This window comes from Periplaneta americana, chromosome 8, assembly GCF_040183065.1.
Source record: "Periplaneta americana isolate PAMFEO1 chromosome 8, P.americana_PAMFEO1_priV1, whole genome shotgun sequence".
NCBI classification, from domain to species: Eukaryota; Metazoa; Arthropoda; class Insecta; order Blattodea; family Blattidae; genus Periplaneta; species Periplaneta americana.
The window spans coordinates 105,370,546-105,397,598 of NC_091124.1; the positions used below are offsets into that span (position 1 = coordinate 105,370,546).

The 27,053-nt window shown below is 35.5% G+C and overlaps 1 protein-coding gene across 1 annotated transcript in view; it reads left to right on the plus strand.

Annotated features, from left to right (window-relative positions):
- Positions 1-27,053, plus strand: part of LOC138704917 (centromere-associated protein E-like) — a 284,997-nt gene that overhangs the window by 96,150 nt on the left and 161,794 nt on the right. The window contains exons 7-9 of the mRNA XM_069833317.1: positions 609-737; positions 811-928; positions 17,535-17,687. Of these exons, the coding sequence (XP_069689418.1) occupies positions 609-737; positions 811-928; positions 17,535-17,687 (400 nt within the window). The remainder of the gene's footprint in view (positions 1-608; positions 738-810; positions 929-17,534; positions 17,688-27,053) is intronic.

Here is a 27,053-nt window from a genome sequence, read left to right on the forward strand (position 1 = left end):
CCCTTGAAATGGACCATTGAAGGTTTGTCTTTGGAAACTGAACACACACTTTATATTTTTTAAATCTAGTGGCGGGTACTTGATTATTCATCATTCACACATATGAAGCCAGTGGTGACCAATTTGCTGACAGTTGTTGCCCAGAAAGTGCCATAGGAGACTGGTCTACATATGACACCTATAATGAGATGAGATGGTGATGGAGATTTGTTGGGATGCCACAGGGAAACCAAAACTCTTGGAGAACACCCATGTTACTTGGACCAAGGCTTGCACAACACAAATAATAAATTAGGGGTATGCTGGGGATTGAATCCGGGGCCACATGATTATGAGTGCAGTGGTCTGTCCACTGGAGAATATAAAAGAGAGTGTTAGGTCTTTTGGCTTTTAAGGTTTCATTTAGATTTCCAATAAAACCCGTGTATAGGACCACTGTGTGCAAGATTCATAATAGACAGGCATCTAAGATTCTGGAACCTAGTAATGGCAAGGTATTTTCCGTTCTTCAACTGCTATCATTGTTGTGAAGTGTTGCAATAGCCTTTTAGATTCTGTGGTTTTATTTTATGTTTACTGTATATTAAGATTATTATTTTATTTTGCAGCCAATATGTGAACTTCAGAGATAGCAAGCTTACAAGAATCTTGCAATCATCACTTGGAGGAAATGCACACACTGCTATTATCTGTGCTGTTACACCAGCTTCAGTTGAGGAGACTGCAAGTACTCTTGGGTAAGTGCAATGTGAGCTATTGTGGTTTTGGATTTCATGATGCATCACTGTATTGAAATTTCTTGTTTTTCAGGTTTGCATTAAGAGCTACCCACATAAAAAATAAACCACAAGTTAACGAAGTTTTATCTGATGCAGCTCTACTTAAGCGTTATGCTCGGCAGATAACGAAGCTGCAAGCTGAGCTGGAAGTGAGTACATCATCCATTGAAGTAAAGTATAAACTGTATATTAGGATATATATTTTTTTTAAATTGGTTATTTAATAACGCTGTATCAATTACTGGGTTATTTAGGATTGGTGGAAATGGTGATTATGAGATATTATTTGGCGAGATGAGGCTGATGATTCGCTATAGATTATCTGACATTCGTCTTATATTTGGGGAAAACCTCGGAAAAGCCCAGCTAGGTAATCAGCTTAAGCGGGAATCGAACCCATGCCATAGCACAACTCCAGATCAGCAGGCAAATGTGCTACTGCCTTAGCTGTGTAGTTGGCCTAGGATAATTGTTGCAAAGGCACTAACTATTGTGGGTTTTCTCAGTATTCTCTCTCAAACTGCTTGTATTGAAAGAACCAGGTGGTGATGTTTGTATTTTATAAAAATTATTATTTTGGGCTTTCAACCATGTTTTGAAATTTCATAGAAATTCAAATTCAAGTTCAAATTTATTCATAATTTTCATTTGAATGGTATGAATAGTTGCCCAAAATGAGCATGTGCTCATGCTTGGGTACAGTCCATTAGAGCCTACATAAATTTTACAGATATTAATAATGTTGATGATAGTAGTAGTAATAATAATAATAATAATAATAATAATAATAATAACAATAATAAAATAATAACAGTAATATTGATAAAATAAATATAAAAACCACATAACGAGAGTTAATACAATTTATATAAAACATAATAACCAGAAAAAAGATTCGAAGTCTGTTAAAAAGTTTCTTGTATCTCAGACGATAGCATCTGCCATATTGATGTATTATGTTATGCATTATCGGGAGGGGGAGGAGATGGAGCCGAAAATATATGTCCGAATATCCTCTTTGAATCTTCTAACATACAACTAGAGGAAGTTTATGCTGAAAAACATAATATCTATTAGTCAAACTGTTCATTATTTCCAGGATAAATACAGTAATGATATTAAAAATATATTAATCAAATTTCAGTTATAGGTCTCTCTTTTAGTGCTAGAGGTATTACATAAAAATATTTTTTTTGAATGGCAGGGAAAATATAAATTTTGAGAAATCTCTAGAGACATGGATAGTGGCAAATACAATCAAGTGTATCTGTGGCTATGCTAAGAAATTGTGTGGAAACATACACTTTTATTAATTAAGAAAAATTAATTTACTGTAGAATTCTCGTATCCGGCAACTGTGGGACAAAGCCAGTGCCGGATAACTGATTTTGCAGGATAATTGAAAAATACGTTTATAGGTAGGTATACGCGGTCAGTTATGGTCGAATGTTACAATAAAAACAATTAACATACGTATTTCAGTCATAACATCATACAATACCACATGAAAATATGAAGTAATTACATTATTGAAATACGACTGTTTGGTCTAGGGAGCATCTGTTTTCATTGCAAGAATAATTCGTTTAACATGTTTGTAAATTAGTCCTGAATACGTTGTGCTGCTGGAAAAGTTTTTCTTCCTGAGATTCAAGAGCCTGCACAACCAATTAAAAACTTGGATAGGTACTTATAGTAGTACATCCGTTATCAACACATGTTTCAAATAATATAGGGCAGTACAACACCTTATTTCAAATGGTATTGTTTGGTGACAAAGCTTCTTCCAGCTGAGAGTAACGACCTTCAGTTCTTAAAAATATATTCTATTTCAGACGCTGTTTGGTCTAACATAATACCAAGCTTAAAAGTAGAATTAATCGAACAACTCCAAAACCTATTGCATAGTAATAACAGTTACATTCATAGTTCTAAATACAACGTTGAAAGTAATTCAGAAGCAAACGATTTATAAGTGATAATAAATTAATTATTCAATAACAATAACAAAGCTGTATTTGGAAATATAACAGATTTAAGTCAGTGATATTTATTTATAACAAGTGCAGCAAAGTGCGCAGGTATGGCTAGTTCTTTAATAATTCTTGAAGTTACATTCATAATAGTGCCATCTGTACTCATGTTATTTCGGAAACTAAACTGCTTTTTACTAATAGATTTTTTTCTCTAAAAAATTAATTAGCCTGTGTTTAATACATTTTTCTAATAGTGTAGAGAGACTTGGCAAGAGTGAGCTGGGTCTGTAGTTATTGAGATTGCTTCCGTCACCGGATTTGTATATAGGTATTACTACAGCACATTTTAGATAAGATGGAAATACACCTTGTGATAGGCACAAATTAAAGACATGGGTTAGTGATTTAGATATAGGTTCAATAATCGTTTTGCGTGTTATAGTAGTGATACCAGAGTGGTTAGAATAGAAAGTGACGATACTTCCACTAGCCCAGCAGTTCGTCGCAGAGCGGCGCTAGCTGTGTTCTTCGACTGCAGTTTCAGGAGCACTATTCGGGTCAATACAAATGAATGGTGAATTTGCCAAACGACTTAAGTCCACATTTTGGGGGTTTTGAGTTGAGAGCATGATTATGTTACTGTGTGCAAGGGGCATCGTTTAGAAGCAGAATGACTTTAATCCACGACTTTTGTATAATTTTTCTTAGCAGCAGAATGTTTGGTTAAGTGGTAAAACGACTTTAGTCCTGGACTTAAGTTGTTTTGACTGTCAAGTACTGAAGAAATTTAGATAATATGTAATTTTAATCATACAATCAGCTGACAAAATATTTTTTGTCCGTTGTCATTGGTAATTCTTTAGTTGAGAAAATTTATTACGTTTGAAGAACAGAGCATGAAAATGAAAAGCAATATGCTCAGTAATCGTGCTAAACTTGTAGCTGAAGTATTGCAAAATGGAGCCAAGTTAAGCATCGAGAGAGAGGATTTTCTTGCTGTCACATATGACTACATGAAAAATGTATGCTTGCCTAAACACCAGTTAAAGATATGTACTACTATTGCCAACTTTCTCTGTGCACAACATGAAAACTAGTGAAATGTCCTTTCGTGTCTACCATGAGGGACAGGCCAAGAAAAGTCTTAATGAGGTATGTAATTTTTACCTGCACACTACTTCAGTAACTGTGTTCCATCCAATATATTAAAGAACTGTGGTTGTTTTGCGACACTTGTCCAGGACAAAATAAGAACAACACACTAATCAAATTCTTAATGGCAATAAGTGCTCAGAAACATTTCTTCAACATCATATTTTTCTCAATCAGAGGTCTGTGCTCTTGTGATTAAAAAATTGTTCAAAATAATGTTGTTCAACAATTACAATAAGGTTATTTTATGATTTTGGTATAAATACATTTAATTAAACATGTTTATGTGTCAGTAACCTAATCTAATAATTATGATGCAGGATTGAAGCTAATTTGCAGAACAATTTAAGTCCTGAAGATAATTAAATTTTTTGCGACCTGAAGAAGAGTATAAAAGTATGAATTTTTATACTAAAACTATTTCTCTTACATATAAAAAATTATATTGTAACAATATATAGTTCAGCGAGGCCAAGAACAGTTTTCTTTAATTTTCTCAAAACTACTTCTAGGCACTTAAGTTGTTTTGCAAATTCACCATTCAAATGTTTATGTAATACTACTACATTAACTACTCTTGAGTTATATTATACACTCCTGAATCGTAAATACGAGTATAATAATCAACAGCAAACTGGAACATTCTGCCAGCTTCAGATAGAAGTACGCAAAAAAAAAAAAAGTAGAACTTCGCAAAACTGAACATTTTTGTGACGTAAATACATTTTTACACAGAATTATAGTTTTTGATACACAAGAAAGCATAATATAATATATCAAATGGGACACTATATTTTCACCACTACTTTTTTACTATTGTTTATGTATTAGTTTCAGTTGTATCTGATTTATTCGTAATCCAAGGGGAACAATAAATATTACGTGAAACTCAGACTTACAAATCAAGGTTCGATATTATATCTATGCCAATGCAAGTTTTGAACTTTTAAGATACTGTATCTAAGTTATTTTTGTTTTGTAAATAAAAGTAATTTAATAGCATTACGTTAACTAGTTGTATGCCACTTATTGGAGAATATTAAATTAACTATGTCTGCGTTATTACATTCTCATATGCTCGATTAGAAACCTCTTGTGTTGTGGAAGTGTAATAAACTAACTTAATATAATTATAAACCAGATTCAACTGTACACATAAAGCAGAATTACACTTGTTAGATTATTAAAATAAGTTCTATATTAATTACAACTAAAGTGTTATTAAAAAATAAAATACTAATTAAACATGTACCTTTAATGAAGTAGAAGCTAGGTGCTTGCGACTTTTGAGAGCTTGCGGGGTGATTTCGGCATTTTTGATAACTGAAATTCTTTCCGAATTTCCTTGGCCTGAAAAAAAGAAGCGATACTTCAAATAATGGAAAATAAGCTTAGGAACTATTTCCATGGCATGTTCATTGCATCCTAATGTTGGCACTTGAAGTTTGTACTCGATAAGGCTGTCCAGCGCATCATAAAAAATATCACCCCACACACTATAATTTGACACCAACTATTGTCTCAGTTTGCATTAAAACATTCATAACACCTTCAGAAGGATGCGTTAGAAAAGAGTTCGAGCTTCCATAATCTTTAATTTTAGTGAAAGCAAAGACATTATGCACTCTGAACCTTATTTACGCAAAACAGAGTCAGTAAATCTGGTTGCTTTATTTATGATATAACTCGCTAAATAATATACTCTTTTGCTAATTTGTCACTCTGTGTAAGAGAAGGCAGATTACTTTTCCAATCATACATTTCAACGGGATTATCATCAACTACCAACTTATTACTGATTTTCTTCAAGGCGGCTGCTTTACACTTCTTATTTGTTTCTTCTGTAGCTCTCGCAAGGATGTGCGTTTGATTCATAAAGGAATAAGGGAAGGTTCAATTAGGGGTTCACAATTTGCACTTGAAGAGAGTACATTTTTAACTGGAACATAGATTGAAGCATGTGCAGATGTAGAAAATCTATGGTAGACGTATGGTCATCACAAGATAATGATCTTATATAGTTTGACAACTTCAAGTGAAACCCCGTAAAACACACCAACTTCTGGAATCTCTCTCTTTCTTTCTTCTCTCTCCCTCGCTCCTCGTCATTCAGTCACCAGTCACCACGTAAATATCTGAGAGGGTGTGTGTGGGCATCGCGACCAATAGAAGAACCACTCTCCAGTATTACCACAATAATGGATTGTTCATTTTTGCCTCGACTGTCAGCTAGGAAGGTTCCATTATGCTAGCATTGCAGGCAACTAGTTAACCTTTTAATGCTTTTGTTAGCAGGTTTGACAAACTGTGAGTGGACCTGCAAGTACATAGTGCATAGTGATCTCTCCTTTCCCGCGTGCTTTCTCACTTGCTCCTCCCCAAGACAGCCAGCACTCACGTAGTAACTCGGTCAGGGTTTCAGTTCGATTTGTCAATCTATAATTCCGAAATGTTGCACTAGAGGGTCTTGGTTAAATTTTGCTGCCAGAATATATTTAAATCCACAATTCCATAAGAAGTCTGATATTTCGAGAGTGCTCTGAATTGTTACTCTGAATAATTCAAGGGTTCTTTCTGAGGCGAATGTGTTCTTTTTACTGTCAGTTATGTGTAATATATTTCCTAAAATTTTATGATGGAAGGATCCTTTGTACAGGGCAGAGGAGGGAGTCTTTGAGTTTAGTGCATCTGCAAGGTCGTTCATTGGCCTTGTGAATTCTTCTGTACCTTCACTTTCCTCAAACCCATTACAGTTTATGGCCCAAAAAAAGTATGGACTTTGCCATGCTCGCACTAAACACCTGGAATGCTAGTCTTGCGTTCATTTGCTGGAAGGAAGTAGGGTCACTATGACTAGACGTAAATTTGGGGCATGACCTATGCCCTGAAAATTCAGGAGACATGTCTTTAAAATATACCCGTCTATAAACATCAAAGTTTGTCTCCTGGTTACAAAATTGTCCTACGCCCTTATCATGAAAGTTATTTCTGATACATTTTAAAATACGAGGATTGGATAAAAAGTAATGGCAACAGTTCAATATTTCTGACATGGCTTTATTCACAGGAGTACAACATTTACGTACCTTCAATATAGTCGCCGCCCCTTATTACTTTTTACCAGATGTTTGGAAAGTGTCGTACACCATCAGCGTGTCCATCTTTGTTGATGTTCCGTATTGACCGCCCTATAGCACGGATAAGTTCATCTCTGGTATTGTACTGGGTCCCTCACAGTGGTTCTTTCACTTTGGCAAAGAGATCGTAATCGCATGGACTCATATCGGGTGAGTATGGTGGATGTTCCAGAATCTCCCATTGCCAACTACGCAAGAGGACCTTGACAGCAGCAGCGGTGTGACTCCTTGCATTATCATGAAGAATGATGGGGTTCTGTACCACCAAGTGTCGTCGTTTTCTCCTGAGGGTGGACGAAAGTGGTACTGCAAGAACCTGCAGTAGTAGTCTGTGTTTACCGTCTGCCTTGAGGTACAGCATGGTGCAGTATTACCTCATCATTGTCATATGCCACAGTGAACATCACCTTCACAGCACTTTGTGTAGGGCGCACTTTCTTTGGACGAGGAGAACTGGGATGCTTCCATTCATTTGATTGGTGTTTCAAGTTTGGTTCCTATGAGCAAGCCCAGGTTTCGTCCATAGCGACGATTCGTCCAAGAAAGTCGTCACCTTCCCTTTGATAACAGTCCAACAAGGCCTGTGCAACTGCATAGCAGTGCCATTGTTGCACCTCGGAAATTTCATGGGTTATCCAACGTACTGCAATTTTGTGTTAACCCAGAATGTCGTGCAGAATGTGGAGCACAGTTTTATGACATACTCCGACTAACGCTGTTAACTCACGCGCAGTCTATCGGCGATCAGCATCCAACAAGGGAAGCAAGGAGTTGAACTGTGCTGTCCTCCACATGGGGTCGTCCTGTACGGAGGTTGTCCTGGACGGCATCCCTGCCTTCCCGGAATGCTTTAAGTCATTGTGCCACTGTGCGATATGCCAATGCTGCATCACTACATGCTCCACGCAGTCTTGAAAACATTCTTGTGCTCTACGACCTCGTGCCATTTCAATTTTGATCCAGGAACATTGCTCTAGTTTGTAAACATGGTCTTAGGGCACTTACACTATCCCTATGAAAGTCAACTTTCTACACACTGCAGTAGATTGACAGAGTACTGTCACCGCTGGCTGCACTAACTCATCTAACAGTCCTTGTTCATGTCCACACAGCTGGCAGCTCTCGAATGCACCATCATCATGTGACAGCAGTGTTGCCATAACTTTTTATCCGTATCAGAAAACGCCCATAATTTTCTTTTCTGGTCTATGGTGTTAGGAATTGAACAATTAACTTTTCCATTTTTTCTAGATATGCCAAGACATTTCCAAGCGGTTTTTGTTTGTCTGGCTCCCATCAGATGTGAATTCAATCACCTTGACACCAGCTTGTTCTAGCTGAATAATTACTTGCAAAATTATTTTTTACAATGTGTCTTCAGAGTAGCATTTCTGCTTGCGTATACTGCAACAGGTTGTACCCAGCTCTGGAGTAATTGCACATACATGCATACAAGCACATGATTAGCTAAGGAGTTCCTCTGATTTTCAGGTGTCATGTCTTCCAAGTTAACAAACCCTTCCACCTTAGTTAAATACTATTAAATGCTACCTCCTCGTGTAACTTCACCACATCATAAATTAGGATTTCCATTTTTTTTGTTTTCGTCAGTTTCATCAGCTAAATGGTTTTGTAATGCGATAACTGCCTGCCTATTTACACCATATGAGCATTTCATGCCTTTTAAGAGGTGCTTTAAATGATCTTCTGAAGGAAGTGGTAAGAATTCATGGTTCAAACAATGCCTATAACCTTTTGGGTACTTTATTTTGAACAATAAACTTTCTAGAAGAAATTCACTGTCATAACGCATGTTTCTTGCATCCTTGACCTGGCACTTCTTTACCATGGTATCAATTATTAATTTTTGTTTCTTGCTCAGGAACTTGCAATTGCATTTACATTTCTCTTTACTTTTCTTAATTTCATTAACTTCCTTCTCTAAGAGAGTTATTTTAGCCTTGCCTGCACTAAATAGATTTTTTAATTGTAGTTAAATTTCTATTGGCTGATTTCAATTTTGTACTTAATACAATAATGTTCTGTTTTATAAATGTTCGCAATGATTATCGGAAGCATGTATGTTTATAAGTTCATCAGGACTTGTCACTGTTGAAGTATGGGCGTTGTTTCTTACAGATAAGGGCACATTTCTATGAGAAGGGATTGATGTCCTTTTGGTTGGGGATTTCCTCCTTTTTGCTTTTTTTGTAAGATATCAAGGCAAGTTAGGGAAAATATGTGGTATGACATCGGGTGTTAGTCGCCAGTTTTTCTGTGGAAGTTCTACCTCCTTGCCATCAATAATAAACTTGTCAGCTTTTATGTTAAAATCCTCAGAAAAATGTATATCACAGACATAGGAACGAGCATGCAGTTTTCTGTCTTTTTGTGGAATTGCTTTACACCACTTCTGGAAAATAGCCTTGTCTTTGTGTGGAAAAAAGAAATGCCTTACCTCCTTACAGGTTATATAACCAGATTTACACCCGCGAACAAAACAATTAGGCATATTTCTACTCAATAACTCACATAAACGGCACAAATAAAGTTCACTTGAATACAAGAAATTTCTCTTTAACTTTGCAGCAGAGCGGGTTCTATCAGCTCTGTCCACAGTACGAAGAGAAAAACTGCGGCTTTAAAAAGATCGTCATGCCTAAGTTTTGCTCAGTTGCCGCGGCAACAGCATAGGGTTTAAAAGTCCCATTAGACTCTAGCAGAATTACCATACTTTCTCTTCTACCTGCTCTGGTGATACTATGAATACCAGGAGCCACATTATTTTTTTTTTTAATTTAGCCAGTTATAATTTCTTTAGTACTTACGGGAAACATGAACATTGATAATGGTGGTATGATGATGATGATGATGATGACGATGATGATGGATAAGAAAAGGAAGAAGAGAGCCTTGTGTTTTTGTTTATTGCTGATGCTATATTGTGTCCTATGTTTGTAAAATGAGCATTAAGTTCGTTCACAATATCATAATGATTCTTAATAATTAAGCCATCTTTATTTACTATTTCCATAACATATTATTTTTATGTGTTGAAATGTTGATAGTTTTGTTAATGGTCTGCCAAAATCTTTTGGGGTCATTCCTATTGTTGACAAATTTCTCTGAGTAGTAATTAACTCTCATATTTCTTCTAACACAAGTCAAGATATTTCGATACTTTTTTGTACTTTTTTTTTTATAAATCTTCATTCAAAGGTTCACATTTTACTTGTTTGTCTAGTTTATCTCTTGTGCTTATTGATTTAACAATACCCAAAGTGATCTAGGGTTTTTTTCTTTTTTTTTTTATATTTACTGGGGACATTATTACTAGTATGAAAGGTATATTTACTTACTAGATCGCGGAGTATTTTGTAATAATGTTGAAAACTAAGTTCAGCGTTTAGGCAATCGAAAATTGTTTCCCAGGTCTCAGAATTAATATTTGAGACTAAGCTTTTGTAATTAATGTGTTCCTTGCAATTATGTGGATTTACGATGGGATTCTTAATAATACTTTTAGAAGTAATAGTGACTACCGGTAAGTCAAATATAATGGTATGTACTGTAATTGCACTATTGTATACTCCAGATTTAAAATCGAAGTTATTAGCTGTTTTGAAGAAGGCATGCATTATATCGAGTAGGAGGATTTACATCAGCTGCTTGTCTATGCGGATGACTTGAATATGTTAGGAGAAAATCCACAAACGATTAGGGAAAACACGGGAATTTTACTGGAAGCAAGTAAAGAGATAGGTTTGGAAGTAAATCCCGAAAAGACAAAGTATATGATTATGTCTCGTGACCAGAATATTGTACGAAATGGAAATATAAAAATTGGAAATTTTTCTTTTGAAGAGGTGGAGAAGTTCAAACATCTGGGAGCAACAGTAACAAATATAAATGATACTCGGGAGGAAATTAAACACAGAATAAATATGGGAAATGCCTATTATTATTCGGTTGAGAAACTTTTATCATCCAGTCTGCAGTCAAAAAATCTGAAAGTTAGAATTTATAAAACAGTTATATTACCGGTTGTTCTGTATGGTTGTGAAACTTGGACTCTCACTTTGAGAGAGGAACAGAGACTACGGGTGTTTGAGAATAAGATTCTTAGGAAAATATTTGGGGCTAAGAGGAATGAAGTTACAGGAGAATGGAGAAAGTTACACAACACAGAACTGCACGCATTGTATTCCTCACCTGACATAATTAGGAACATTAAATCCAGACGTTTGAGATGGCCAGGGCATGTAGCACGTATGGGCAAATCCAGAAATGCATATAGAGTGTTAGTTGGGAGGTCAGAGGGAAAAAGACCTTTAGGGAGGCCGAGACATAGATGGGAAGATAATATTAAAATGGATTTGAGGAGGTGGGATATGATGATAGAGAATGGATTAATTTTGCTCAGGATAGGGACCAATGGCGGGCTTATGTGAGGGTGGCAATGAACCTCCGGGTTCCTTAAAAGCCAGTAAGTAAGTAAGGAGGATTTAAGTATTTCAAAAAACCATATTCATGCATAATATGCAAATATCTGTTGCCAAAATTATCTAAATTGTTTTCTAAAATTTGAATATTAATATTACTTAAAATAATATGATTTTTAACATTTTTAGTTCATATGGAGATTGTTCAAAGCTATCCAAGAAATCAATTTTGCAGAAATTTGGAAATCTGTAAATTGCTGTTAGAGAAATGGGAATATAGCCCATAGAAAAGTCAAAATGAATAGAGTTGCAGTGATTAAATTCCACGTCTTTTAAACAGACAGTAATATAATCTTTAAAATATACTACTCTTCCATCACATTTATTATATTTATTTATTTAAACATATTTTTATAGCCATTTATAGTCTCGTTATTTTGGAATTGCAGTAAGATGTGATATAACAAACTCGAAAAGATTAGAAATGAGGAAATAATATGTTCTTAAATGCATGCTTTCAAAATGTAACACTATATTCTATTATTGAGAGTAAACTTGATAGATAATTTTTACTCTCACAACCCATCTAAAATATTTGAAGATATTACACAAAATTAAATTTTTCTTCTTCTTCTTCTTCTCCTTCTTTTTTCTCCCCCCAAGAAAAGTGTCACAATCAAAGTAGAGTAAGAAGTAGCCCTCTGAAGGCGTGACTAATAGGATAGCACACAAGACTTTTTAGTTTTGCCAGTTTTCTAAGAGTACCATCAATATGTATAATGTTTCCAATGTGGCAGAGATTATCGAAATAATTGTTGTGACACATCACTATCAGGGTAAGAAGTCAAATATGCTCTGACTGTGACGCAGGTAGCATTATCTTCAACTTTATTCCTGTTCCTGCAATGTTGTTCTTGATTGTCAGTGTGAGTAACAATGATCTCCAAAATTATCTTGTTCAGCAGTCACGAGATCAACAGCAATGAAGTCATGGAAATCGATGCTGACACTTTCACTCTAGACTCACCAGCATTATGGATGTCTTCAGAAACGGCATTGAGTTTCTGTTTTCAGGGCAATAGAACAAGACCTGGGGGTCACAAATTGACAAGGTCACAGAAAAGGGCAAATTATGACGATTTTTTCTAGCTTAAAACACGAGTACATAGTTGTGTAGATTCAAGACACAGAACACAAATAAATTCTGGGTTAGATATAAAGCTTTCACAGCAATTGTGTTCAGAAGAATTAATATTTTGCGTTTTTAACAATGTTTTGAGATTTACTAACTCAGTGAAAAGAAGTACAGTGAAATGGCAGTATAATGAACTCGAAGGGGTACTGTAATTATTTTCGTCATAGTGAAATTTCATTAAACCGAAAACTGATTAAATTTGCCTACAAGTTATGTCCTATATTATGGAATAATAGATACTGTACCTGGGTTAGGTTATACTGTATATTCATATTATATTACAACTTCAATAAAATCGGTAGGCCTACCATAATGATAATTACACATATTCGACAACTGAATGAGGTAATTATGAAGTTTGACTACTTTGGGCAAGTTTTTCCAAACTACCATTTTCGCCTTATTTTACCATCGTAAAAACGATAGAAATATTTTCATTTGTCGGAAAGAACTACAACCTAAATTAACCAAACCTAACCTAAGAACTGCTATTATAGATCATTTCCGACAATTGAAAGTATTTCTGTCGTTTTTACGACGGTAAAATAAGGCGAAAATGAAAGTTTGAAAAAAAAAAGTCCAAAACCCATTATTACCAGTGAATATAATAAGCTCTGCAACTTACCAATTAGACGTGAAGTGGTGAACATAGGGTCTCCCAATCAGCTTTCAAAATATTTACAGTATTCCCACACGCACAATTATCAGATAACAAACCATGATTATTCTTGGTAGGACTTGGTTAATAAAAAATCTAAACTAACGAAACCTAACCTTCGTATATGCAAGATGTACAACCATGCTGCCATTGCATCAGTCGTCCATCCACTGACATCTAAGATCCAAATCAAAAAAACAAAAAACAGTCTCGAATACTGCAATCGATCGATCAATCGAACTCCACCCCATTCAAACCCCTAACCCTTCTTTGATACCTAAAACACTTCCTCTTCCAATCTGCTTTCAAAATATCTCCACAAATGCCACACGCACAACTATGAGATAACACACTATGATTAATTAAGAACTCACGCAATTCTTCTTCCTTCAATCTAATGAACTGTACCTCACTTGTTCTACATCCCGTGCACAAGACATGATCCACTTCGATCCAAGTCTTCCACACAAAACACAGATCCTTCAATACTCCAATCAATCGACACCATGATTAATTAAGAACTCACGCAATTCTTTTTCCCTCAATCTAATAAACTCGCCAATCGATCAACACCATGATTAATTAAGAACACACACAATTCTTCTTCTCTCAATCTAATAAACTCTACCTCACATCCCGCACACAAGACACGATCCATTTCGATTGAAGTCGAGACAATACTGCAATCGATAGACCAATCGAACTCTCCACCCAGCAGCCAGTCACAAACCCCCCATGCAAACCGAGCCACCAATCACCACAAAATCCACCGAATTGAACTGTATAAATCGTAATAAATTTATATTAAAAAAAAAAAAAAACACAAAAAAACATAAAAACATGTTCTCATCATTTCCGACAAATAAAAAGCAAAACACTGTTTTCATCTTATAAAACTACCCTATAATCAAGAGTTCTTATTGAAAAATCTGCATAGTAGTCAAACTCCATAATTACTCTGAATAATTATTCTTGCATATTTTACAATATTTTTCATTCAACATGGCCTTGTTAGGACCAAAAATTAAGTTTTACACAGCAAAAGTACGTTGAAAAGAGTTATATAGGTTAGGTGTTGTTATATTTACAGCCATCTTGTTGACTCGATTTCTCGAAATATTACGATCTACGAGATTGGGTTCTGAATCGATCACTCGACATATTAGCTGTGAGATTGATACAGTAATACCTATTATTTTAACAGTTTGACTTACCCTATGTGAAGAAGTCTGTAATTTTCTTCTGTGATGATTGCTGGACTATTGTCCTTTCAGTATATTCCTAAAGAATTTCACTCAAGCGCTTGGTCCAGCACATGTTTCTTGCTCATGACAAAGTGTTGAAGCTTTTGTGTCATGTTCACCGCTTCTATCAAAGTTATTTTTTCAGTTTCTTCACTTTCACCATTCCTTTCTTCAATAGACACACTGTTTTTAGATTTCACTATTTCTGACACAATATCGTCATCTGTAATATATTATGTGACACTAGTTTCTATATCTGAATTAACAAAGTCGTCAGCTTAACTTCTTCATAAATTTTAAACACAACTCCTGCCAGTTTCTTGTCATATCAGGATCTACAGTTAGACATTCCACTTCCGGTGCAGTTACACAATCTTCCTTCAGTATACCTGCTTTACGGAAACAATTCACAATTGTTGCTGAATTTAATGTCTTCCATGAAGCAGTGAACATCTGAATGATTTTAGATTACAGATTTCTTTTCTTAAGCGGTAGGGAGAAAATGTAAATGGAATCAATAAAAAAGATCGCGAATTACCTGTGAAGCAAATTAATCCACACGCAAATTGTCTGGAGTTGACTGTACTGTTTGTGGGGAACAAATTGGTTAAGAATTGCTATCATAATTATCTCAATCTCTTCTAATGTCAGGTGTTTGACAAAGTCATTTGACCTCTTGCACTCCAATATTTTTCATGACTAGCCACTAAAGCACAGATTTCTTGGTTTGAATTGCACAATGGGCAGTTAGGGGACTGATATATTCCAATTTTTTGCAGGTGTTTGGCCAAACAGTCATGGCATGTTGCTAACCTAAATGTAGCTACAGACTATTTGCGTGGTAAATCGGGAATTAACAGTGGATTATGATGCAGAGAGTTCCATTTTTTCCCTTGAGATTGTATTATCAAATTTTGTTTGTTGAAGTCCAAGTATGTAGATTTAATAAATCTTTTCACAGAGTAATACGTAGATATAGTAACAGGCCTGTAAGTAGCAGTGCTGCCCTTCTTTGCTAAAGCATCCACATTCTCGTTTCCCAGGATTCCACATTGGGATAGTATCCATTGGAATACAATTTTTTTATTGAGTGTTATTAATTGAGAGAGCATTTTAGTTATTTCTGCTGTTTGAGATGAAGGTGTGTGTCTAGAGATATTGATAGAATAGCTGCTTTGAAGTCTAACAATATAACTGCATTCTTAAATTAATTGATGTGGCATAGAAGATTCCTGAGATTTCCACTTATTGCAATGATTTCTCCATCAAAACTTGTTGTTCCCTATCCAAGAGATCTATAAAGTGAGAAGAGACAGCACGTAACACCTGCACCAGCACCTTGTTCCCTGGAGATCAAGGATCCGTCAGTGTATAAATGAAGGCAGTTTTGTGAAGGGTACCTCATTAAATATAAATTTAACCTTAACTTGATCTTCATTCTGAATCCCATTTTAATACTACTTGAATGAATGAATCAGCCTATTTTGTCCTGTGAAGGGCTAAGGCCTCCTAGAAAGGGAGGGCTCGGTTTAGAACTCATGAGGTGAGCTACTCCGCAAGAGTAATATGTTTAGTTCACACCTGTAGTAGTTTCCTTTCTTATAGTACACTTTCTTATGATCTTTGAACTATTGCTACAATAATATTGTGTAGCATTAAGTTGTTGTTGTTTGCTAATGCTGAATTTCTGACAACGAAATCATTAATTCTCTCGCTCTCCAGTATTTTTCACTTAAGGACACCAAGTTGATAGTGGCAGGGCAGTGTTGGAGATGATTTTGAAGAAAAAAAAAAAATGTTATGTTTTATTTAACGACACTCGCAACTGCAGAGGTTACATCAGCATCGCCAGGTGTGCCGGAATTTTGTCCCGCAGGAGTTCTTTTACATGCCAGTAAATCTACTGACATGAGCCTGTCGCATTTAAGCACACTTAAATGCCATCGACCTGGCCCGGGATCGAACCTGCAATCTTGGCATAGAAGGCCAGCGCTATACCAACTCGCCAACCAGGTCGACGATGATTTTTATCCATTTCCTCTTGAAGATCACATAAGGGGTAGAGTGGTGAAGGAAATATCCCAATCCTGTGAAGATATTTGGCCAAGCAGTCATGGCCCATAAACAGTCTAAAAATTGCAACTGCATTCTTCCTTGGGTATCCAGGGACGTTTTGGGTTGAAACAGATTTCCAACTTTTATTTTTGGAAATTTGGAGATGATGATTTGTTATAATTTTGTAGTATTGTGAAGTAATCATTCTTTTTGTTGTATAAAAGGATAATTGTGTAGCTGGTTTCTGAATAGTACCACAGCATTAAGTAAATATAGATAATTCATTTTACGAGAAATGCCGAGCATAACGGCAGCGCGACACACATTCACTGTGTGACAATAGCGTCACTGGCCACATGCTGTATGCCATTGCTGCTGCTAGATTTCAAATTCGAAATATTGTGTACTTTCCAATTACTTCAGATACTGCTGAAAATGACCTCCTGCATGAGACATGCCCTTCATCTCTTAAATTATGTGACACATCCTGCAGTTCAGCTTAAGTAATTTTTGTCACTTCCTGTCATTGCATCCTTCAGTTGTTCTGAAGTTTGAGGGTTATTTTTGTACACTTTACACTTGAAGTTTCCACAAAGAAAAAATTCACAGTGACTAAGATCTGCTTATTATCCAGCCTTCAAAAACTTAATTTATGGTGTCCATTGAACATTTGGCAGTATGTTACAGACGAAAAACAATACGTTATTTTCAACAGGATAATGCTATCATTGATGCTATTGTCATGCAGTGAATGTGTGCCACGCTGCTGCTAAGAATTCTCGTAAAATGAACTATCTGTAGCTGTACAAGTAATTTTAATCCATTGTTAGTGAGGAAAAAACAGTGAATAATACCAATAGAAAAAAAAAACAAATAATATTGTTGTATGTTTTCAGAAAACAAAAAGTAGCAACAGGGCATTTGAAGTCGAGAAAATGGAAAGTAAACTTCAAGAACAGCAAAAGCATAATGAGCTGCTTCAGGAGCGCATAGATCTTTTGAAGGAGAAGTTGTTGGGATGTTCTGCAACAGATGTGCTGGCAATAGACGTAAGTATTTTTGGTATGTGGAGACAAATGAACCTGGGAAAGAACTGAGAATTTTATAGATAAGATTAAGAATGATGGTAATTCAGAATAAGTGTATCATGGAGAAAAGTAATGAGTTCCCTGTTATATCATTCTAATTTCTGATAGTGAAGGAAACTTTCTTCAAAGAAGTCTATTGAATGTAATTAGTGAACTATTATTCATTGAAAGGAATTTTAAGTATACAATGACGAAAGATACCCAGCAAAAAAAAAAAAAAATAATAATAAAATCTGGAGTGGGCATGATCTTAATTCAATGATCAATGATCGATGAAATGAAATAGGTATTAATAGGTATTTCATTGCATATAGGGGATGGTCTGTAATTTACTTAACCTTTTATCAAATGAGTGCTGAGGTTTTTTTTATGATGGTAAAGTAAATACAACATAGCACTGAATTAGTCTAATGTTCAGTATTGTTCAGTAATGCAGGGGATACAAATTTTTAGTTTGGATGAAATGTGTAGAAGAAATAATGTCTTGAGGGCTTATTTGCATTGACATGTCAAAACAAGTTCTGCTGTTTGAGTACCATTATCAAATGTAACATAAGTTAACTGTATTAATTTCAAAGGCATATTGGTTCCGTTAAGTTCAATATTAATTGAAAAATGAGTTCTATTCAGTCAATACTTAACATATGTTAAGTTATGTTATGTTAAGTATTGACTGAATAGAACTCATTTTTCAATTAACTGTATTAAGTTTATGTTTTAAGTTTATTTAGCTAATTTAAGCTACTCCCTACTATTTTTATGAAATTTCATTTTAACATCGAAATTTATGAGGTGTATGAAATACTATGTATCACTATTTACATAGGACGCCACTTTTATGACATCAAGAATGAGTTTGAATTGTCACATTAAAAAAAAAAATCAAGAGAATGGGAACCACTAGAATTCTATATATGTGGCCCGTTGTGCGAAAAGGGACCTAAAGTCGTGAAAGAAAATTTTACAGGAGAAGAAAATAACGAATTTGCAGTGTAAAAACTGCATTTCTATGTTTGACATCTTGCGCTACCTGTAGGCTTTTTTACATACTAAACTAGGACGTAGTTTTACACAGTACTTCTTAAATACCAAAATCTTTCTTATAGTTGCTAAGAAAACAAATGAAAACTTTAATTTGCATTTTTCTCGAAAAGTGCATAATGTAATAGCAATATTCAATAAGTGATATATTAAAAACTATAGCACCTAGAACCATGATTTTTTTTAATGTTCAGTATTACATCCTCTTTTTGAAACCACAAAAAAAAGAAAAAATGAAAAATCCGACTTTAGGTCCCATTTCCTGCAACTAGTCACATATTCAATTGCTATCAACTACATTTAGACAAATGGCAATCATTATACCGATGCTTAAATACTTCAATTTAGATTTCTTCTGGTTACAGTTCATGAGGTCCTGGATTCGATTCTCTGTTAAGCACAGGAATTTTTCCGTGAAGGAAATTATATTCCTGTGGTCGTCCATGGCCTGGAATTTAGGTTAAGTTTAGGTTTAAGATCTTTCCTGGGGCCACATAATCATGATTATCCTATCATATCATTGAGGTAATGTAACTCCGCCTTCCAGGTGCCCCAAGTCAGAAGTGGGTTACACCTAAGCCACTGTCAGGAGAGAAAACTTGAAATGTCGAAAGACAACCTGTTGGCATTGTCAAAAAAAAAAAAAGTTCGAAACTTTCTTAGTATTTAATTCTTTTTATGAACTATGAGAATGTCCAGAATGGGATGGTAAAAGTGTACATGAAAAATAAAATAAAACAGTGGAATTGAATGATGTGTTAATAATTCATTGTCAATTAAAATGAAGCCAAGACACATCACCACAGTTACAGACTTCAACAAAATTGACTTGAAACGATTCTGGTTCTGCCTTCAAGTGTGTAGTACAGAATAACATTCAAACTTGATTTTTTTTTAATGTGAAGAGGAGCATGAAACTGAAAATGTGCAAGTGCTTGTATTCTAATGAATTTAATTCTGGATCAGTTATGAATAGAGTACTTCATAGTGATTTTGTATGATGTGGTTGAGTGAGTCCCTTGCATTTTGCTAGATTAGAATATGTTTGATCAGTAATTGAATGTCAGAAGGCATTTTGCTCACGATGAAAGTTTTGTCTTTAAAGTTACTCCAATTGTCAATCTGAAAACTTAGTTATCACCAATTGGAGACACAAATATGTCTTCATTGGCACACTGTTAGCTGAATGATTGTAGTGTCTGCTTGTCATGCTGATAACCTAGGTTGAAATTCTGGCAGGTCCAGGTGGGATTTGTGATGAACAAAGACGGTGCTTGGTGGTAGGTTTCACTGTAATTCCATTTCCCCACTGCATTCCACCATTGCTCCATCATCATCATCATCATCATCATCATCATGCAGTGCTATGTAGTTTTCCTTGCACAATATACCGAGGACAATGCTTATGCCAGCAAAGAGAACTACTGCTTTGACACAATGCTCACAGTTTGAGTATGCTTTAGTCAGTGACTCAATGTCAAGTATCCGCCATTTGGGAAGGGAGAAGGAGAGGATATCTTTCATAAAAATCATCAAATAAGTTTTCGTTATGTTGAAACTGATTTGTCCATGGGAATGAATAATGGTCTGATGATTTTATTTAGGGAAACATTCGTGAATGAAGACTTAAACATTTTTTCTTACAATGTACGTTAAGAATGTAATTATTAAATATGCTCTGATCAGCATTCATAACTAATGTATTATCTGTTCAGGCTATGAATGGTACATCATGTAAAGAAATAATGGGGCTTGGAGTTTCGTAATACTGTAATAGGGTATCTTCTGCATCTATGTAAAGATTATTAATTTTTGGTCCTACAGAATACATCTGTTATGGTAACAATTAATATTAGAGAAAAAAAATTCGCTCTGGTGCCGGGGATCGAACCTGGGTCCTTGGTTCTACGTACCAAGTCCTCTCACCATTGAGCTACACCGAAGTTCAATCCACAGCACCAGATCGAATCCCTTGCCTCCAGTGTTTTTCCCTTTGTGGCCTGACTCCAAGTTGGGCATGTATACTGACATTTTATATTAAGTCAACTGCCATTATACAAGAAGCGCACTCAGTTGAGTGACTTGGTGGCCGGGATTCCACAGTAATATGCCCAATAATCTGTACAGTAATATGCACTGTTGCTCGAAGAATCTATGTAAAGATTATTATTTTTTGGTCCTACAGAATACATCTGTTATGGTGACAGGGCACAAAGGGAAAAACACTGGAGGAAAGGGGTTTGATCCAGTGCTGTGGATTGAATTCAGCGTAGCTCAATGGTGAGAGCACTTGGTACGTAGAACCAAGTACCCAGGTTAGTTCCCCGGTGCCAGAGTGAATTTTTCTCCTCTAATATTAATTGTTATCTGCTGTGTGTTTTTACAATACAAGTCAGTAGTAAATTCTATATGTTGAATGTGTAGTTCAGGCTCCATCATTGCAGTACCCTCTCAGGCTTCTGCTACTTGCCTTGCTGCCCTCGTGAGCTGAACAAATCAATGTCAGGCATTATAAGACATGATGCTTCTTAATGCTGCAGTGTATTTGTTGCAGTGGCAGCTTTGTAATGTACATATGAACCTGGGGCTTTCTGTTTATTTTAATAAACATTTATCAGAACCTATAATATGAGCATGTGTTGCTGTTGGTATTGGTGGTGGTGATGGTCACGAGATGGTTTAAATAATAATAATAATAATAATAATAATAATATTATTATTATTATTATTATTATTATTATTATTATTATTATTATTATTATTATTATTATTGTTATGCTGATAATGACATCAATACTGTAACAGTACACAGAGATAGTAACATTTTACTATAAACGAAAATAATTACCATGAATTTGAAGTATCAGATAATTTTCGTATCTTTTAAATAAAAATATATTAATATAGCATGACATACACAAAATTTCAGTGATTCAGGCGCAAAATGTAACACAATAACTGCTGTAGTTCAAAGCACTGTAGGATACTTGGTGTGTGTGCGTGCGTGTGTGTGTTTTTTTTAATAAAACTTGTATGTGTGTTCTTTTTAATAAGATGTGTGTGTGTTTTTTTTGACAAGTTCCTGTGTGTATGTTTTTTATGTCTCCCTATGTCTGTGTGGTTTTTTTTTTGTCCCCCATGTGTGTGTGTGTTTTTATAAGTCTTCTATGTGTGTCTGCGTGCGTGCGTGCGGCAAACAGAACAGAAATGCGTCATATCATAAGGTGATCAGAAGTCCTATATTAGTCAGGACAGTCCCTATTTTCGAGTCTGTCGCGACTTGTTTAAATGTAAACCAAAATGTCAAAATGTCTGCTTTTTGTGAAAATGATTTATTGACAGAATTGCAGTAACATGAGACATCGGAATGTCTCACCACATGTTTGGTACGGCTACTATGTCAGATGGTAAAGGCGATGTGGATTTGATCAAGTTGCACAGTGGAAGCATACAAATAAGTAATGCTGGATATTAAATAATATAACATGCAATTAATTAAATATGTAAAAGAATACAAGTATATACAATGAGGTTAACTGACATAAGAAAACAAAGAATTAATAAAATGGAAAATATGTAACACTATTAAAGTAAATGAAATAATCAAAAGTGAAAATTAATGACCGATAAATAATCAGTACAATATAGGGTAAACCATATAGTTATTGGCCACCTTACAGTTATTGGCCACTTGAACTTTGATATGTTATAATAAGACAGGATGTGCAAATAATTAATTAATATTTTGCCAGATGGTAGTAGCATGTTTTCTTATTTGGTAGTTACTTTAATTTTCAACAACAGGTAGCACTGCGAGATGAAAAAGATGTTTTTGCAAAACACACGTTCCCAGGCTTTGGTTTCTTGTGAAATTCTTAAGAATGGGGTTGTGGTTGAATCGTAATAATTACTGTTTCTTTTAACTGGTATTCATTATTATTCCAATTATGAGGTAAGTACATCTCTATTTTCATTTTACACTTATAAAACGTAATCAAATACAATCCCTAAATTTTGAAAATTTACTGGCTAATAACTGTTTAATTATAACGCATTTTTCAGTTATTGGCCACCTCGGCCAATAACTGTAATTTTGAAATAATATTAAAAATCAATTATTTTCCTTCATTTAACTTATTAAATGCCACTATTTCACTAGTATTTTTATTTTGAGTCCATTAAATGTGTGCATAGTTATTAGCCACGTGGCCAATAACTGTCTTAGTGGGTGGCCAATAACTATTCTTATTTATTTTATACCCTGGTTAGGTTATTTTTAAGATTCCAAAAAGGGCTGACTATAAGCCAAAGGCGATGAAGGTAACATTGGAAGAATTGGAAACTCAGAGGACTTCAGTTAGAGTCATTGCTAAAGAAACGGTGTTCCTAAGGCAACCCTAAAGATCAAAATAAAGAATGCTAAAACGGAAAGGTGATTTGAATCTTATAGCTTAGAAGAAAATTGATAATGAGCGTTCTGAAAATGTCATTTCATATCGAACACTGGATGCAGACAAATCTACAAGGTTGTTTCTGATCTCTGAAACGAATTTGAATGACATCATGTGCGTCAGGAGTCACACGACAGCTGAATTGTGGCGCGAGATGATAAACCAGTAGGCCTAGTGAGTGATCTCATAGTCAGAGTGCACAGCGACTCACAGCAGAAATTCCCAAGAACATCGAGCCTTTTGGGAGGGGTACATAACAACTCTTTCCGGTGTCAAGTACAGTTAAGTGAAAATAAAAGAAGCTTGTAATAAACGAGGTTTCGTTATTTCCAAGAAAGGCATCTTCTGTACACTTAATAAGATTGGTAAAGCTCGAATGGAATTAATTTGTATCATCTCGTGGGGTGCGGCAACTTGTGACGGGGGGGGGGGGGGGGGTTAATTTGCTTGCTTTTTCCACTCTGGAATTAATCCCATCCGAGCTTTGCCAGTCCTATTAAGTACACATAACATGTCTTTCTTGGAAATAATGAAACCACGTTTTTGCAGGCTCCTATGATTTTCATGTAACTGTACTTGGCATCAGAAAGAGTTGTTATGTACACCTCCCAGAAAAGTTAAATTTTCTTGGGCATTGCTACTGCGATACACCGTGCACTCTGATTATGAAATCACTCACTACTGGTCTGTCACCTCTTGCTGCAATTCAGCTGTCGTCGGTGTGATTCCTGACGCACATGACATCATTCAAATTCGTTATCAGAGATTGGAAACAACCCTGTACTCAATAAGAAGTTTTGGCTGACAATATTGACAATTACACCTATTATAAAATGCAAGAGATGAACCTCGGAATCTGACTCTCCATGACAATTTTTTATATTTTGTATTTTTTGTTGGCTATTTAACAACGCTGTATCAACTACTAGGTTATTCAGCGTCGATGTGATTAGTGATAGCGAGATGGTATTTAACGAGATGAGACCCAGGATTCGCCATAGATTACCTCACATTTTCCTTACAGTTGGGGAAAACCTCGGAAAAAACTCAACCAAATGATCATCTCAAGCGGGAACAAACCCACGCCAGGGCACAAGTCTTGATCGGCAGGCAAGTGCCTCAGCCGACTGAGCTACGCGAGCCGACTCCCCATGGCAACACTGTACATCAAGTGTGAATGCAGGTAGCAATAGTCAACATTCTGGTTGTGGTAACATATGTAAGTGAGAGCCACCGGCATAGCTCAGTCAGTTAAGGTGCTTGCCTGCCGATCTGGAGTTGCGTTCGGGTGCGGGTTCGATTTCTAGTTGGGTTTTTTTCCGAGGTTTTCCCAAACTGTAAGGGAAATGTCAGGTAATCTATGGGGAATCCTCGGCCTCATCTCGCTATCACCTATCCCATCGACGCTAAATAACCTCGTAGTTGATAGAGCGTCGTTAAATAACGAAGTAAAAAGAACATAAGTAAGAAAATATCTTCCATGCTCAAAAGAGTCAAGAATACATCAATCGGCAAGTCTCTGGTGTGGCCAGAGACACCTAAAAGAGAAGGCAAACATGATATAGAAAGATTGCCACTTTCGATAATATCACAGAGCTAGCAGGATATGCGCAGAAAGAAGCGCAAACAGAAAGTTGTTCAAGAAAAGAAAAAAGAAAGAGAAAACGTGAAGTTGCGAAAGAAAGAAAAGATAAAACACAAATGACAAAACGAACACTTTTCAGAGAATTGCAAAATGAATCAAGTCCAATTTCTGACATTTGCAGGAAGCTTTCAGAGAAATTTGATGTGAAGATTGTAAAAAAGTATTTTATGTAAATTACATTTCACGTAAACACAGACAACACATTCCTGAAAAAGATGGTGATATCTCCCTATGTCACTCATTTTTATAAAGGAGAAGATTCACATAACAGTATGGACCTTAAGGGTAGTTCGGAGGATGATGATTTCCTTGAAGAACTTGATAAATTAGCAACATATAAATAAGGGTCTATAGAGCAAAGAGACATGTGGATTTATATTTTACATAAAACTGGTATTAGGGCAGTGCAATGCATGTGTAAATAACTAATATAAATAATAGCAACAGTTTAAAATAATATTTGCAGCCAAAACAAAAATAAATGTCTCTTATAGTTGATAATTGTGAAGTGGCCAATAACTATACAGTCAGTGGCCAATAACTGTCAAGAAGTGGCCAATAACTATAATTTCATACATATTAATTTCATTTGGTCACTAGTATCACGCAGTATTATTGATTCCATTTTTGTAAGAGTGATTTGAATAAAGAAATAATTGACAATTACAGATGCACAGACAGTTCCTTCTTACAATATAATGCATTGAAATCCTCGACTTTCAAACATAAAACTTTCCTTAAGTGGCCAATAACTGTATGGTTTACCCTACTGTAATACGTTACTTCAGGCTCAAAGTCGTATTCGATCTTAGTTCGGCTAGGTACCAATTCATTATAAACACATATCTGTACAACATTAAATTATTATAAACATACCGAACATACCGTAGACTAATGAGAGGAGGAAATGTCTCAAAGAATTTAGAAAACAGCAAGCTAATACTTTACCAAACAGGCGAATCTTTCAATACCCAATACATCTTACAACAATCTGGATCCGTCCAGAACAACTCATTGTAGCCAATGTACAATTTCCGCTTTCTCGACCCTTCAATACAAATCCAATACTAAACTCCGTGGCACAATTTCAAACCCTCTTGTCTACATCTCTACACAAAGCCGAATCTCTGAGTCTACATGTTTAGGCAAAAACAAATTTCGAGTGTAACTTGTCTACATGTCTAGGCAGAAGGCGAATTCCTGAGTCTCGATAAGTAATACTGAATAAATGGTCTACATGTCTAGGTAAAGGCGAATTTCCAAATGTAACTTCTCTACAGTCTACATGTCTAGGTAAAGGCGAATTTCCAAATGTAACTTCTCTACAGTCTACATGTCTAGGCAGAGGCGAATTCCCAAGTGTAACTTATCTAGGCAAAGGGAAGTTTCCGAGTGTCGTAGCAATACTAATCACCTAACCAAGAAACCTCTTATTTACCTCTCTCTCATCTACCCATAATTCCTTGCTGCTATTAGGATAGATCATTCGGGAATATACCAATAATATAGGTGGCACTAGGTGCTGAAGAACTGCTTGAGCGATCAAGCCGACGTGCATGGGTCAAACAATACACCTCTACTACTTACTGTGTCATTTTGATAAAGACTTTCAAAAGTGCTGTCAATAATGCATTTATTAACAGCCTGTTCCTGCAGCTATGTGGAATGGGGAGATAAGAACCAACTGATGTACTGACTTTCTGCTTTCATCACTCTGAACAGGTCGTTAGATCTTTAGTTGAAGTTTTGGTGACAAAGATATGAAAGTACCAGTTATTGAAGGAGCATTTGCACATAGCCCAGTACAACCTATCCTTCAAGTCCATAGATTGTAGTTCTAGGCTTATTCAGTGTATTTGTGAAGCAAAATTTGTGTGTCATTAGTAAAGATGAGGAATTGTACTAAATGTTTTAACTGCATTTGCAGTTTCTGAACTAGAATCTGATTTACAGAAAGCTAAGTGATTGTGTTTATTTTTCTCTTGAGTTATAGTGCAAGGCATAAATTACTATAAATGGAAACACTATTCACAATGTGATATAAAATCTTAATTGCTAGAAAACACGTAAAATAATATTCTACATCTTGATTACACAACTTATTTATATACTGAGTGGTGCAAAAGTCACTGTCTGTTATGAATTGCCACTAACTGCAGGATTGGGACTTGTTCGCGATCTGAATGTTTG